Source organism: Lacerta agilis, chromosome 13 (genome assembly GCF_009819535.1).
Source record: "Lacerta agilis isolate rLacAgi1 chromosome 13, rLacAgi1.pri, whole genome shotgun sequence".
Lineage (NCBI taxonomy): Eukaryota > Metazoa > Chordata > Lepidosauria > Squamata > Lacertidae > Lacerta > Lacerta agilis.
This window is the reverse complement of record NC_046324.1, coordinates 31643685-31658579: the sequence shown is the minus strand read 5'-3', so window position 1 is coordinate 31658579 and position 14895 is coordinate 31643685. Positions and strand designations below refer to the sequence as shown.

The 14895-nt window shown below is 43.0% G+C and overlaps 1 protein-coding gene across 23 annotated transcripts in view; it reads left to right on the top strand.

Annotated features, from left to right (window-relative positions):
• RBFOX1 (RNA binding fox-1 homolog 1) overlaps window positions 1–14895 on the top strand; it is a 1003674-nt gene that overhangs the window by 884253 nt on the left and 104526 nt on the right. For 22 of the 23 annotated variants that reach the window (XM_033166784.1, XM_033166788.1, XM_033166781.1 and 19 more), the window contains 4 exons: window positions 2421–2564; window positions 4573–4626; window positions 9752–9844; window positions 11864–11924. In XM_033166784.1, coding sequence (XP_033022675.1) covers window positions 2421–2564; window positions 4573–4626; window positions 9752–9844; window positions 11864–11924 — 352 coding nt within the window. The remainder of the gene's footprint in view (window positions 1–2420; window positions 2565–4572; window positions 4627–9751; window positions 9845–11863; window positions 11925–14895) is intronic. The other variant, XM_033166777.1, reaches the window with a different exon arrangement.

Below are 14895 nucleotides of genomic sequence, written 5' to 3'. Positions count from 1 at the left end.
GTGTTTTAGAAAATGCATGTGTTTTATTCCATGCTTTCACTGTTTATTGTTTGGTTTTGTTCCAGAAAATTAAGTTCATAAAGGTTCTTATGCAAAAAAAAAAGAGTATACACATATATATGTATATCTACAGTATGATTAATTAGGTATCCCATATTGTCTTGAAATTTCTAAACAGAAAAGGAAAAACAGCCCAGAGCAGTCTTAACATTTTGGTTTGCAAAAGATGATTAATTTTAATTTTCAGATGGCATAATGAAATTAATTGCTTTCATGTTGTTGAAGCAGAAGGTCTCTAAAACTTGCTATCAGGCTACAAAATGAAAGTAATATGCATGTATATTATGGGTTGTGAATGTGACTCTTTCCCAGGCAGGCTAAGGTACTATCCACTCATTTATTTCTGTTTGTTTCCCCCCAAAATGTGCTCGGAGTTTATACACCAGATCAAACTAATTTGAACACACACTCACTGGAAATGTGTTGTCATGTGTCATAGGTTTGCATCCATGACCAGCACCACCTAGTGGTGGAAATGGAACTGGAGTAAAGAAATGAACAAGAGGAATCTAGAGGGAGCTGAGATTTTTTATTTCAGATAAAGCCCAGGAGTACCTGAGAGGCTTGTTATATCCTCACTGCCAGCTTCCCTCCTCCCTGGCCATCACATGGGCATTCTTACTCTGACTCTGAGCTTCCCACCAGCTCCCTTGCCACTGATTCTTGAGGTCCAAGGGCTGAAGGGAGGAAATTGGGTGTCAAGGCAGGACCTCCTCTCCGGAGTTCCCTGCCTAATTGAAATTAGGCAGGCACTTTTGCTGTATTGTTTTCAGTGCTTGCTAAAACTTTTTTGGTTTAGGAAAGCCAGCCTGGATACGCAATTTTAAAATTCCAATTTTAACATGTCTGTTTCGAGAGTCAATGGAGTGTGCCTCCCGGGGTTAGCAGCACTGAAGTGACCTCCAGTGGCAGAGCTAGCTGCATGGGCACCCGGAGCAACAGCCATGCCATGCACTGGGGGAAGGGGCGATGTGAGTTGCACGGGGGGGGGGCACGGTGTGATCCGCAGTGCACAACGGCGGTAGTAAAGAGATCCGCGGCACGCAATGTTAGCGGTGGGCGATCTGCAGTGGGGCGAGCCACCATGCACGGGGGTGGCAGGGTGAGCCCCCACGGTGTGCCTTTTGTCACCCCCTCACGGATGACACCCAGGGTGGACCACCCCCACTGCCCACCCTCCCAGGGCGCAAGTCTGGGCGGTGTGTATGGAGGTCCTGGGATGCCCAGAGAGCAGAATGTGGGCCGAAGGAAATCAGAGCACTACGTTTGGCACCAGCTTGGCTGCTGGAGTTGCTGGAAGGAGGCGCACAAGCACCATCCAAACATCTTAGGGTAAGGTTACCAGGCGTCCCCGTTTCCTGGGGACAGTCCTCGGATTTACAAATCAGTCCCCATACAAAATCAATTGAAGTTGAAAAGTGTCCCCGGATTCATTTAAAAAAAATATCTGGTAACCTTATCTTAGGGACACCATTCTGGATTTGTGTAGGGCTTACCCCTTAGTCTTTTCTTCTCCCCAAGATATCCCACAAGGCAGCAGGGGTTTAGGAACAGAGTTTTCCTTCTCCCTAGGTGGACTTCCTTCCCAGGTTGATGAGCCCCATTTTGCGTGTATATTCATTATAGAACCAAATCGTTTATTTATACTTTGATTCATTTAATGCCCGCTTGTTTTGTGACATTTGCTTTTATCTGAATTTTTAATGCATCTTTTATATTGTTTTATGCAAAATGCTTAGAGCCTTTTGTAAAGAGTTATGTAAACCTTTTCAAACAAACGATTTAATTTAAATTGTCAGAGAGGCTGTCAAGGGGCTCAACAAGATGTCAGTGAGGGGTGTGTCAGTTCTACTTATTATAGATCCACAGAAATGAATGGGCAGTTCATTTCTGGACTGAGTTTAAGGTGCTCACACTAATGCTTGGGGAACCCTCAGGAAGGGTGTTGGGAACAGTGTGGCTGAAAGGAAGGGGTTCAAAAGCAGAGGGTGGTATCCAACTAAGTTCTATTCGGAACAGACCCACTGAAATGAATGGACCTATGTTAGCCATGTCCATCGATTTAAATGGGTCAACCATGAGTAGGAATAGCATTGTGCATGCACCACAGAGCTTCCACATCTGATCCCACTGGACCGAGAGGAACATATGCAAGAAGGCACACAGCTTCCCAACTGATGTTATTTATTCAGATGACCAATCTCCCCGTCCCTTTCTTGTTTATCCATTCACGAACACCAGTTTCCAGAGGAAATACAGTTCTGGTGTAACAGAACAATGCTGGAAGCCTGGCTAACTTTCTTTTCTCTCCCTTCCCGCAATCCCATCCCATCCCCGCGCCCTGCTTGAATTTTTTTTAGCAGACAGACGATGCAGCACAGACCGACGGACAGCAACAGACACAATCTTCTGAAAACACAGAAAACAAATCACAGCCGAAACGGCTGCATGTCTCAAATATACCCTTCAGATTCCGGGATCCAGATCTCAGACAAATGTTTGGGGTAAGTACTTTGTATTATTACACATTTTGCGGTTGTTGTTTTTTTGAACCTAGTATTTTTAAGTTGTGCACCGCCCTGAGATCTACGGATGGAGGGCGGTAAACAAATTTTAAAAAGAAATTAAATAAATAAAATACTAGTTTACATTTGCATTTGCATTTTTTTAAAAGGTCCTCTTCAGACTGTAGCCTCACACTTACTGAGTTTTGAATGTGTATCATCAGTCCTATAAACGGGGCTCAAGCCAGATGCAACTTCATGAACATCTCAGTAGCGGCATCTTCTTTATATGTTCTCAATGGGACACGGGGGTCTGGGTTCCACTCCATGGGGCAGGGTCTGTGCCAAGCACTTATTCTTAACTGGGAGTCTGTGGGCAATTCCATATCAGACATTTAAAACACATGACTCCACTAAGAATCCTGGGAACTGTAGGTTGTTAATGGTGTGGGCATATACGGTATTAGGGGAGTCATATGTTTTAAATGTGCATTGGCTGTGCTTTAAATGTTTGGTGTGGATCTGCCTGCAGGTTCTCAGCTAAGAATAAGCTGCTAGGGTTCTTTGAGGGAAGTCATGTGCTTTAAATGCACATTGAGTGTGCTTTAAATTCATGGTGTGGATCTGTCCTGAGACAGTTGAAGCGGCTTCCACTATTGGTTTCAAGGAACCATCAAGACCATCTCAGAAGAAAACAGCAACAAAGGTCGAGTACACAACATACACCAAAAGCAAATTTAACACACACATACACCAAAGAATCCTGGGAACTTCAATTTATCCCCCACAGAGCTGCAACTCCAAGCGCCCTAAAGAAACTACAGTTCCCAGGATTCATTGGTGGGGGGATGCATATTAAATGTGTTTTCAATATCTGGTGTGTACACAGCCAAAAAGTCATGTACCACATCAAAGACTAACAATATGACAGATGAAGGCTGTAGTCTGAATCCCCACTTGCATAAGAGAATCCCCATTGAATTCAACAGGACTTAATTTTGAATAGTTGATGCCCAGCGCCACCATTTTGGGGGGGGACAGTCCAAAGTTGTTGAGCTTTTTTTAGGGGGGCAGCTCAGAGTTGTTGGGGGGGCATGCAACTCTCTCCCATGCCGCTGCAGGTGGAGAGAGGTGAGCGATCCCCGCAGAGGCTTGAAAGGGAAGCTGCGCACCCTCCAGCCATATGGGTGGCGGGCACACAACTCTCCCATGCCGCTGCAGGAGGAGAAGCTACACACCTCGTGAGCACTGGGCAGGCATCTCGACGGCCCACCAATCCCAGGCACGCAGGAGGGCGGAGCCAGCCGGCTGCCTCAGCATCCGCAGCAGAAAAGCCTGCGGCATTCCGATGGGTTCCGCTCCGCTCGGCGGCAGCTGTCGGCTGGCCTGGCTCTTCAACCCCCAGACCCCAAATCTTGGCCCCGGACTCTCAGCCTGGAGCCTCTGAGAGCCTGGCGCCCAGGTGCCCCACACCCCTAGTGCCTATGGGTAAGCTGGCCCTGAGTTGATGTACTGGAAAGTGTCAAATGGCAAAAATGGGTCATATAAATAGTGGGTAAAAAGGAACTGATGCAGAAATGTGCCCAACTGAATTTAAGGATTAGAAAAAATGAGAAACCTTGAGAAAACAAGGTTTCTTGCAGCAATTATAACAGGGAACCCCAGTTTAGGGGTTCCTCCTGCACATGAGATGCTCCCCTGCCTGGAACAAGGGTCACACCATCAACCTGAATGGAATCTTCATCTCCACATATACACCAAGTGGTGCATAGGAACATGCTTACTTGAAGTGCATAGAGTAGACTGCAAACAGGGATGTTTGTATGTGCAGAGATGAATCTGCTGGTAGCTATTTTTATTAGCTGCACTTCAGAATGCAGTTTTTTTCCTACACCGTAGAACCCTCAAAGTGTCGAAAAATCTTTCTAATGCATTGGTGGTGGTGGGGGGGGGGTATGTTTAAAAATGCTTATGTGATTTCTTCTTCTTCTTTTTTGTTTCCTTGCAGCAATTTGGTAAAATCTTAGATGTTGAAATTATTTTTAATGAGCGAGGCTCAAAGGTAAGCAGTTGAATACACCTGTGGCAATGTTGGAATTTGTTTGAAGTATTCAATACAAATAAGAGGAAGCAATTGCAGTTCTGTAATAAACCCTTTCTAAATACCCACTTCAACAGAAGCACCTATTGGGTTGCTTCCCCCCCCACCCCCACACTTTCTTTCTTGTCAATTTCCCAAACAGCGTGAAATTCATTGGCCTAATTTTGAATCCCTTTAAAGGGGATAATTTTAACTACGATAAACTGTCACCAGTTAAAGGGGAATATTGCCTTCTGCTTTTAAATATAATCAAGTGTTGTCTGCTGATTCTCTCTCCCATCCCTGATAATTGCCTTACTCATTTGGTGAAATTAGTTCAAGCTTGCAAGGGGGGAAAAAAGATTGTTAGAATAGGTATATATTCTGCTCTTGAAATGGAAGCAAGTAATATAATCTAATATCCTCTGGAGTAATTACTTGATCAAATGTGATTCCCCCCCCCCCAAGATTATGAAAGTGCAGCTGCTGTCCTGCTTAGTTAAAACTTTCAAAATGTTGCTAACCTTTTTGAATTCAATTTGTGATGCTTGAGCAAAACAAGAGACAAAGACTGCAATTCTTTACCCAGTGATTTAGATCAATGGGACTTACTTCAGAGCAGGTGTGGGGATGTTTGCCCCTCCAGATATTGCTGAACTCCCAACTTTCATCAGCCCCAGCAACCATGGTCAGTCACCATAGTTCAGCAACATCTGGAATGCTGCAGGTTCCCCACCTCTGCTTTAGAGGCTGGAGTACCTGTGGCCTTTCAGAAATTGTTGGACTACAACTTCCATTAGCCTTGATCCTTGGTCATGCTGGCTGGGGTTGATGGGAACTGGAGTGCAACAATATCTTGGAGGGTCACAGGTTCCTCATCCCTGGTCTACACTGTTTGGAATTGGCAAACACCCTTTAACACCCTTTCCCCAATTTTGCTTAAAAGGAATGCAGCCTGAATCATGGAGTCTCTTAATAGCTGCTTCGCTCTTGGTTTGGACATACAGGTTATCCACCCAATGGGGTGCAGAAGTAAGCTTTGGGCTCACATTCTCAGTAGTGGGTGGTGTGATGGAATAGTGGAGCTCACCTTGCTTCTGGTTGGTTGCACTGCTGTTGCTTACGGGGAGTCATAGGGGAGGGGGAAGAGGGGAGGTTGGCGCATTCCAAGTGCACCCGATTGCATGGATGTAGCCAGAATTTATGCTAGGGGGGCAGGCTTCATGTTGTTAGGGAGCAGACTCTTAATTAAATATTTTTATTGATTTACTTGATTCGGCTGCCCCCTTGGCTACGCCCATGACAGATGGGCTCGACCAGTGTGTTTGTGTGGTGCCAACCACATCCCTCCCCCCTTTACCTCCTAGTAAGCTGCAATGATGTGGCCAACTGGGGGTCAGGTAATCCCTGCCACCCCACTCCACTATCTCCTACTGTTCAACATTCATATATCCAGTAATGAAAGTTGAGGCCTTGGTGTGGCGCTGTGAGTTTGACCTGTGAGACCTACACAGTTCTCATCTATGAGCATGAGGAGGGGGGGGGTCATCTTCTGCACCATGCCACATGGATAATCTATGTGCCCAGACCTCGTGTGAATTGCCTATAGGAAAGGAGAGGTAGTCCTCAGTTGCTGGCCTCCATCTGAACATGGACATTTGGGTACCAGAAGCCCTTTGCCCTTTCTTGCCCATTTAAGCTTTGCCCATGTCCCTGTCCCAACTTGCTCCCACTAGGAAAGCAATTCTGACTGTGCACAAGGGAGATTTCACTGTAATTTTGGTGCTACTACTGAGGGCAGAATCCTAAGATCTGTCCATATACCAGTATTACAGAAATGGAACGGATTCTCTACAGAGCGTGCTACCCCACACAGGAGGCCTACTCCTTCCATTTTAAAGAAAACTTGTCTGCCCCCCTCCAGATGTTATTGGATTCCATCTTCCATCAACCAACATGGCCATTGGTCAGTGATGAAGGGAGTTCATCTCCAACAACTTCAGGGGCCCATATGTTCTCCACCTCTGTTTTAAATAATACAGTTCTATACCATCCCTCCCTTCTAGTCATGCAGTTTTATTCTGAGGGTCGAGAGTTAACAGGGGTGGGAATGTCTAGTGTCTCACATTGTTTGAAAAGTTGGACTATATTTATGTACACAATGTTTTACTTGTCTTTTTTTGTAATAACTGAAATATTAAATTTCTCTGTCAGTACTAGATGAGATATTTGGAAGCTTAAAGTGCAAGTTCATATCTGTTGGAAAGTTCATTTAATAACAGTAGCAAAGTTAGATGGTATGAATTGCTTAAAGCACTATACTAAGCAAATGCTGAATTAGTAATGCAGAATTTTGCATTGTTGGGTGGAATCAGTCCTGCCACTTCTACCATGGCACAAGATGGGAGTCATGGCTACACAATTCATTTCATTGCAGGCAGTAGATGGGAGAGGACAGCCCAATATGTCGGCCATGCTCTGATCAGGTTAGGGCGGAGGCAAGGTTAGGGAGGAGGCAAGGTCCTTGGCCGACGTGGTGTCCCTCCGTATGCTTTGGACCACATCCCTCACCATCCCTGAAAATCTGTTGTGCTGGCTGGGGTTAGTGGGGCTGGTGGGAACATCTGGAAAGCACCAGACTGGGGAAGGCAGTCAGAGGTGAAGCAGAGTTCTCTGGGAAGGTGGGTCAGGCGGGAAGAAGAGATAAAGATCAGAAGCACAGACCAAAGGAAGGGGCTCAGCTCACAAGTAAGAGCAGGTTCAATCCCAGGTTCAATTCCCCACATCTCCTGTTGGACTGGAAATGTCCTCTGTGTGAAATCCTGAGAAGCAACTGCTGGGGAATATGTGGTTCCTCCAGATGTTGTTGAACTCCATCTCCCATCATCCCTGAACATTGGCTGTGATGGTTGGGGCTGAGAGGAGTCCAGCAATAACTGGAGGTGGAGAGATTCCCCACCCCCTGGGCTAAGGTATCTCAATCCTAGTGTTGTGTCCTTGAGTTTTCATTGTGAAAATAGGTGGTTCTGAAGGAATCCCCATGAAGGTCATCATACTGAGATTGCTATTACTGTGTTATTCTATGATAATAATTCCAGAGAGAACAAGCAAGAGTTTACTTCATTTTCCATTGAGACTCTTCAAGTTACCTTATTAGGCATGAGTCCATGAACAACCAAGAATAAGTGCACAGATCTGCTGCCTGCTTTGAAATAAATGGAAGCCTTTCTTGTAGGTGTTGGTGGTGAATCCAGAGTATTTATTTAAATTCCCATTCTGATAAGAATGACTGGGGTGAAGCAGGCTTCTCTCCTCGGTCTAGGAGTGCTGATTTTTGCAGTTGCCACTTCATTAGAAGTAAGTTGCCAGAAGGGTGCTATGGGTTGTATCCAATGGTAATCTTACTCAGAGGAGACCCATTGAAATGAATGGACATACCAAACTTAGGTTCATTAATTTCAATGGGTTTACTCTGAGAAGAATTCAGTTGGCTATCACCCTTTTCTTACGACTAGCCCACAAGCTTCAGGTGTCCCCCATGGGGTGTGGCAGCTGCTGAGATCATCACAACCTGCACCTCTGGAGGCTACTGCTTGATTCCTGCTGCTTGGGGATTGCAAAAGTTGGTGACCTGCATCCACCCAAAGTATAGCACTTTAGGCAAATCTATACAGATTTTGGAGCAACAGTGGGCTCATTCATATACAGCCCTAGCATATATATCCAATGTGCAGTGGGGGGTTGTTGGGGGAAGACTTGGATGCACATTTTCAACCCCACCACCAGCATCTTATAGAGGATGTTTAGAGTGAACATGGACCACCCACTGTCATCTTTGCAGTGGAGAAATGACATGTGCACAAATGTAGCCATATAGGTCTTGATTTACACTAAACATCTGATGTGTGTGTTGGTAGTGGGGTGTTGCGGATGTGCAAGGTGTGCTCACCCTCCACTGCATGTTGTTCATGTATGCCAAGCCTGTGTTACAATCAACCCAGAACCTGATGCATGGACATGATTCTTATTTTTAAATGAAGTGAATAAGGAGGATGAAAACATGGTCTCATTCAGAGATACCCAACATGGTGTCCTCCAGACGTTGCTGGACTACAACTCCCATCAGCCTTAGCCAGCAAGACAATGATGGTCTGAGATGATGGGAGCTCTAGACTCATAATCTCTGAAGGACTCCATGCTGCCTGCCTCTGGCCTAGCCAAACCTGGGTCGAGCTGTTTGCATTTCTGAATTCTGTTCTTTATTTATTCATGTCACACAATTATGTTTGATCTTTTTTCTAAGAGTCAGGAAGTTTCTGCTCAGTTCCAAGCCCTATTTTCTTTCATTGGCGGTCCTTGCATTTTGTTTTGTTTTCCTGAGACCCGACCCCCCCTTTTTTTCTTTAAAGACAAAAAAAGTAAATATTATAGATTTCACCAAAATTTATAAAAACAACCCTAGTGTGTTGCATGTGAAAAATATGTTTCTTTGCTTCACAATGGCATGAAGGAACTAGTCCAAAGTTCTAGATGAGGTTTGCATTTTGGTGTTGAAATTTGTGCACAAAGTTTTGGTTTGTCTTACTATTTGGTTGAGTCAACTCTGCATGCCATTCAAAGTGAGCCAACTTTCTTTTCCCTCGCCATTCCCCTTTTTATTTGTTTGTTTGTTTTCCTATGTGATGACATGGTTCCATTGGTTTAGGATTTTCCTTTCCTTTCTTTTCTGTTAGATTTCCTTCCCTCCTTCCCCCCCGCAGTGACAATTTAGATAACTAAAACCAATAAACGAAAGGTATTTGGTGTTCATCCTTGACTTTCTTCAGGGATATTTAACTGATGAAAGAGAGACAGAGAGAGAGAAAAAGTTGTTCACGTTGGTCGCTTTATTAATTGCACATCTCGGTACGATTATAATTTTTATTTTTCTAATTTGCATGTTGCAGAAATGAAGAAGGAACAAGAACCTTTTTAATTAAAGAGGCAGAGAGAGGGAGAGAGAGAGAGAGAGAGAGAGAGAAAGACAAAGAAAATAAGAAAAGAAGTGGTCATTGTCTGAAATAATGATATGCACGTTATTTTCCCCCCTTTTCCCACCTGCATGCAGGGATTTGGTTTCGTTACTTTCGAAAATAGTGCTGATGCCGAAAGGGCGAGGGAGAAATTACACGGCACCGTGGTAGAGGGCCGTAAAATCGAGGTGCATGTTAAAAATATTTTCCTTTTCATCTTTTTTATAAATGTCTGCCTCACTCTCATTTGTTGTTTCAGATGCATCATTGGTGTCTCTGGTGTGCTTCCCCTTCCCCTTCCCATAGTTTTTTTCTATATATATATATACATATGTATATAGATTCATATATGTATACATATATATTTATTTTTATATATATACATATATACAAACACACACATATGTATATATGTATGTATGTATAAATAAAGATAATTTGGCCTTCCTTGGGTTTACTTTTAATTTTTCTTTCTTTCCTTTTAATTTTACTTTTGGATCAATTTAATTTGTAACTCTTACCATCATCCTTATTGCCGAAAACTGTATGGCAGAAGCGTGAGAAGCTTTTAACCGTTTTGCTGTGATCTGAAAGGTTTTGCTAACTCAATGGGTGCAATAGATTTTTTTTTTAAAAAAAAGGAACAAAAATTGGAAAAAAAGAAAGAAAACCACACCAAAAAAATTAAGCGACAAAGCAAAAAAATAATAACAATAAAAATTAAGGTCGTTTTTGGTTTATTTTTTTATTTCTTTATTTCTTTATTTATTATTTCATTTGTTTGCTTTCACTGCAGGGTTGAGGCAGGATCTACAGTGGCTTTCAAAAACGATTCCCATTTGGAAATCAAATAAATTCTGCAAACTAAATACAAACTTCTTCTTTTTTTTTTGGGTTGCGGGGCGGGTTGGAGTCTAAAATGTTGGTTTTCATTTTGGACAAATTCCCAGTTAAATTTTCCATTGGGGAGTGTAAAAGGGAGGGGATAAGTCTATGAATATCTATTTATACCACCACCACTGGATCCGCTTCAACACTGAATTGTATTTGTTAGAACTTTAAAAGAAAAAAGAGAGCGAGAAAAACAAAACAAAAACCAATTGAAAATGCTGTCGTCTTTTGAGTAAGATGTTGCATGTTTTGCCTTTTCCATTTTCCCCCCCTTCGACGGTAGCGCTTAGGGCCCTCACCAAACTCTCAGTAACCATGGTAACTGTATACATACCCCATGCTGGCGATGGTGCTGAATGGTAAGTGGGAAAGTCCACCCGCCGTTTCACATATCTTTTTTAAAGCGCTGATATATATATATATATACCACGTGGATTTTTTTGACTTGTCGTATTAAGTTTTCTTGATGCTCTCTCTCTCTATTTTTTTAATCTATATCGGTACGCCTGTAAATTTGAGTGTCTTGTTTTAAGCAAGCCTTGGAGACACTGACTGGATTGAGGATATGACTTTTGTGCACATCTTACTCAGATTGTTAACTTCCATATTGTGTTAAATAATGCACCCTCTTTTTTATCCTTTTGTTAGCTGTGGTTTTGAAAGCTTGAATGATTTTGTTAGTTTTCTTGCAATGAATCAAATGAGGCTCATGTCTTCCCAGTGTTGAATGCTACATGTTGCTTCCCCCCAATGAATCCTCTCTTTGAAAGGGTTATGTTGCACAATGCTAAGATCCGTTTGTCCTTTATTTATTTGTTTATTTATTTATTTCCTTCCTTCCTTCCTTTTGGAAATTTAATTTCTCCCCCTGTACCTTGTCTCTTTCCCCCTTCCACTGCATGCCCCTTCATACAGTGTTATTTTTTCCTTTTTTCTGTTTTGAAATATTTTGTTGTTTCAGTGTTACCATGGAACAAGATGCATGCTTCTAAATCTTCAATTATGCAAAACCTTTTTTAATTTGCTTTTAATGTCTCTTTATTAAAGTTTAAAGGAGATGATGTTATTTTATTGAAATGATTTGGAAGTGGTTTTTATATATATACAAATGGCAATGACAGTAAATGTAATTATAAATAGTTTTTTTTTTCTTTTGTTATGCACTTTCTGCTATTTCTTATTATTTTTTATTGGGGGGCATATATTAAATTGCATTTATACATGACTAATACCAATAGTAATGCATGCCTTTCATTAGTATCATGGACATTCCTCTATTGCAGAAATGGCACTGATTTACTTTTCTATGTGCTTAGGTAAATAATGCGACAGCTCGAGTCATGACAAATAAGAAAACAGTCAACCCTTATACGAATGGTAAGTACATGAAATGTGTGTTTTGAGGGTATTCCTTGTCCAGTGTTTTTGTTACATAACGTTTATTTATATACTGCTTTTTTACTCAAAGCGGCTAATGGCGGATTGACGGGAAAGACAGATACGAAAAATGCATAAGAAATACAAGAAATCAATCAAAACAATATAAAATCACCAAATACCCATCAATCACTTTTATAAGTTGTAATCATGCTCCCACCACAGACATGATCCACATCATTCCACCTCCCACTCTCTTCTACCTTGGAGAAAGCTCTCCCTCAAACCAGTCACCCATCTGCAACAGTGGAATTTGCTGCCAAGGAGTGTGGTGGAGTCTCCTTCTTTGGAGGTCTTTAAGCAGAGGCTTGACAGCCATCTGTCAGGAATGCTTTGGTGGTTTTTCCTGCTTGGCAGGGGGTTGGACTGGATGGCCCTTGTGGTCTCTTCCAACTCTATGATTCTATGATGTGCCTTTCCTGGACATAGCCAGGATTTGGCCATCTGGGAAAATCCGGATGTATGGCAACCCATGTTGCAAGTGTTAAAAAAGCTCAACACTTTTTTGAAATATGGCAACCCTAGACATAACCAACTTGCTTTGGAAGCAACTCTGCACTTTCTTTGTCCTGCCATCTTCTGCTGTGGCAGAAAACTGTTACTACAACCACCACCTTCCCTTGGTTGGCTTTTCTGGAGTTGGTTTGCGCCTCTGAGTGCTTCTTGAAGCTTCAGAATTAGACATATCAGAACTTTCCACTTGGCCTGTGTCCATAACCCTGTCGCTTTCTGAAGAAATATCTTGTTTCCCTGACTCTCTTCCAGGGGGAAAAAAAGATGAAAGAGAAACTTTACACAGCTGATCAATAAAGCCAGCTCCCCATCACCAGCAGAGGCGGGCATCAGCCACGAAATAAAATGGACCTTGGTTTTCTTTCCCCCCTTTCCCCTACTTTTCAGAGCTCATTAATGAGATGGCTTCCATCATTGAAAGTGGGGGAAAGAGAGGCGGGTGGCTTTATTTTTTAATGACCCTGTCATATTTATCTCTCCCCGTTGTGGTAAAATGAAAAGTAAAATAAAATAAGCACTTGCAGTTTGACATATAGTTATTAAGCTTGTAACAGTAAATCATGGTGTTGAGGAAGCTCTGGAATTTCTTCTGCTTTTTTCCAGGGGAAGCCCTCTTATTCCCCCCCCCTCACCTACACCACCTCGATCTGCATATATCTGGTCCAAGTTATGCAATTAGTCATAATTTCACTTTGCCCAAGCATTTCTGAAAGCCCCTCATTTATTCAGGGGTTATGTTCCGAGCAGTGCTATTTTCCTAGAAAAAGAGACGCCAAAACGCACCATGGACACCTCCCTCTTTCTCTTAGAATGGCAATGGCACCCGCCTGAGAAGTACTGGAACTGAGTTCCCACGGGTTCCCCCTGAAAAAAAACACCTGATTCCGAGGTACCACACTTGTCGGTGAAATCACATATAATTGAAACCCACTGAAAAAGCCTGAAAAAGCCCAGTTCCATCCACGCTCTGCCCTGCCCAGCCCCACCTCACCTCGTCCTGCCATTTTAGCAATGTTTCAGTGATGTCTTTATGATGTTTCCAGGTCACTTCCAGGTTCAGCTCAATGCGTGTATACAAAGGTCGCACACATATTGAACACACATAAATGGGGGGGGGCTGCCTGCATGTCATTCCTGTGGCATTTAGAAAGGGGACAGAGAGAAAGACAGAATGTTTGATTGGATCAATGCACGTTACTAGCTTTGGAACCAACACATGAGTCAGATATAGTTACAGGTAGGTAGCCGTGTTGGTCTGCCGTAGTTGAAACAAAGTACTGTAAAAAAAAAAATCCTTCCAGTAGCACCTTAGAGACCAACTAAGTTTGTTATTGGTATGAGCTTTTGTGTGCATGCACACTTCTTCAGATACACTGAATATGTATCTGAAGAATTGTGCATGCACACAAAAGCTCATACCAATAACAAACTTAGTTGGTCTCTAAGGTGCTACTGGAAGGATTTTTTTTTTTATTTTGTTATGAGTCAGATATGACATTAATGTGCTCTGTGCATGGGAGTGGGGAGACAGGCATTATACATTTATAGCAGTACCATACCACTTCAAACTGTTATTGCTCCCCCCAAAGAATCCCGGGAGCTGTAGTTTCTTAAGGGTCCTGAGAGCTATTAGGAGACCCCTCTGTTCCCCTCACAGAGCTGCAGTTCCTAGAGTCTCCTGCTTTGAGGGATTGATTATTAAACTACTTGGAGAATTGTAGCTATGTCAGAGGAATAAGGGTCCCCTAACAGTTCCCAGCACCCTTCAAATAGCTGTGCTTTCACATTACTGTATCACTTTGTTATGTTTTTAAAGTCCACAGAGGAACATCGGAAGTTGTCTTCTACCAAGTCAGATATTGGTCCATCTAGCTTAATATTGGCTTTAATGCTTGGAAGTGGCTCTCTAGCATTTCAGACAGGGACTTCTCCCAGTCCTAACTTCGAGATATGGTGGATCTAACTGGCCTTGCTCCTTTGGATTCTTTCTTGAATGGAATGTTTTCATCCTCCATCCTCTTTGACTGCCTATCAGTTGTTATTGGCTGCCATTGGTTCTGGTGCCACCTACTGTTGCCCTTCACCTTACCAGACCCAGTTGGGCACCAACCACCACTGCACTGGTCCATCTAGACTAGCACTGTCCATACCACCTGGCTGTGGTTCTCCAGGGCCTCTGGCCTTGGGGTCTTTGCTTGCCCTGCTACCTGACTTTTTCAGTCTCCCATCCCAGTGTTTGGACCTGGCACATTCTGAATGCTGAGCACGTGTTCTGTTGCTGATCTATTGCCTCACCTCCTTCAGTTGCTCTTTCTTTACATCTGCATGAAGGACATTTTTTTCTCCCCCACCTCCTTCCTCCAAAAGTTTCAACCTGAAGAGATGAGTGTTGTGACAG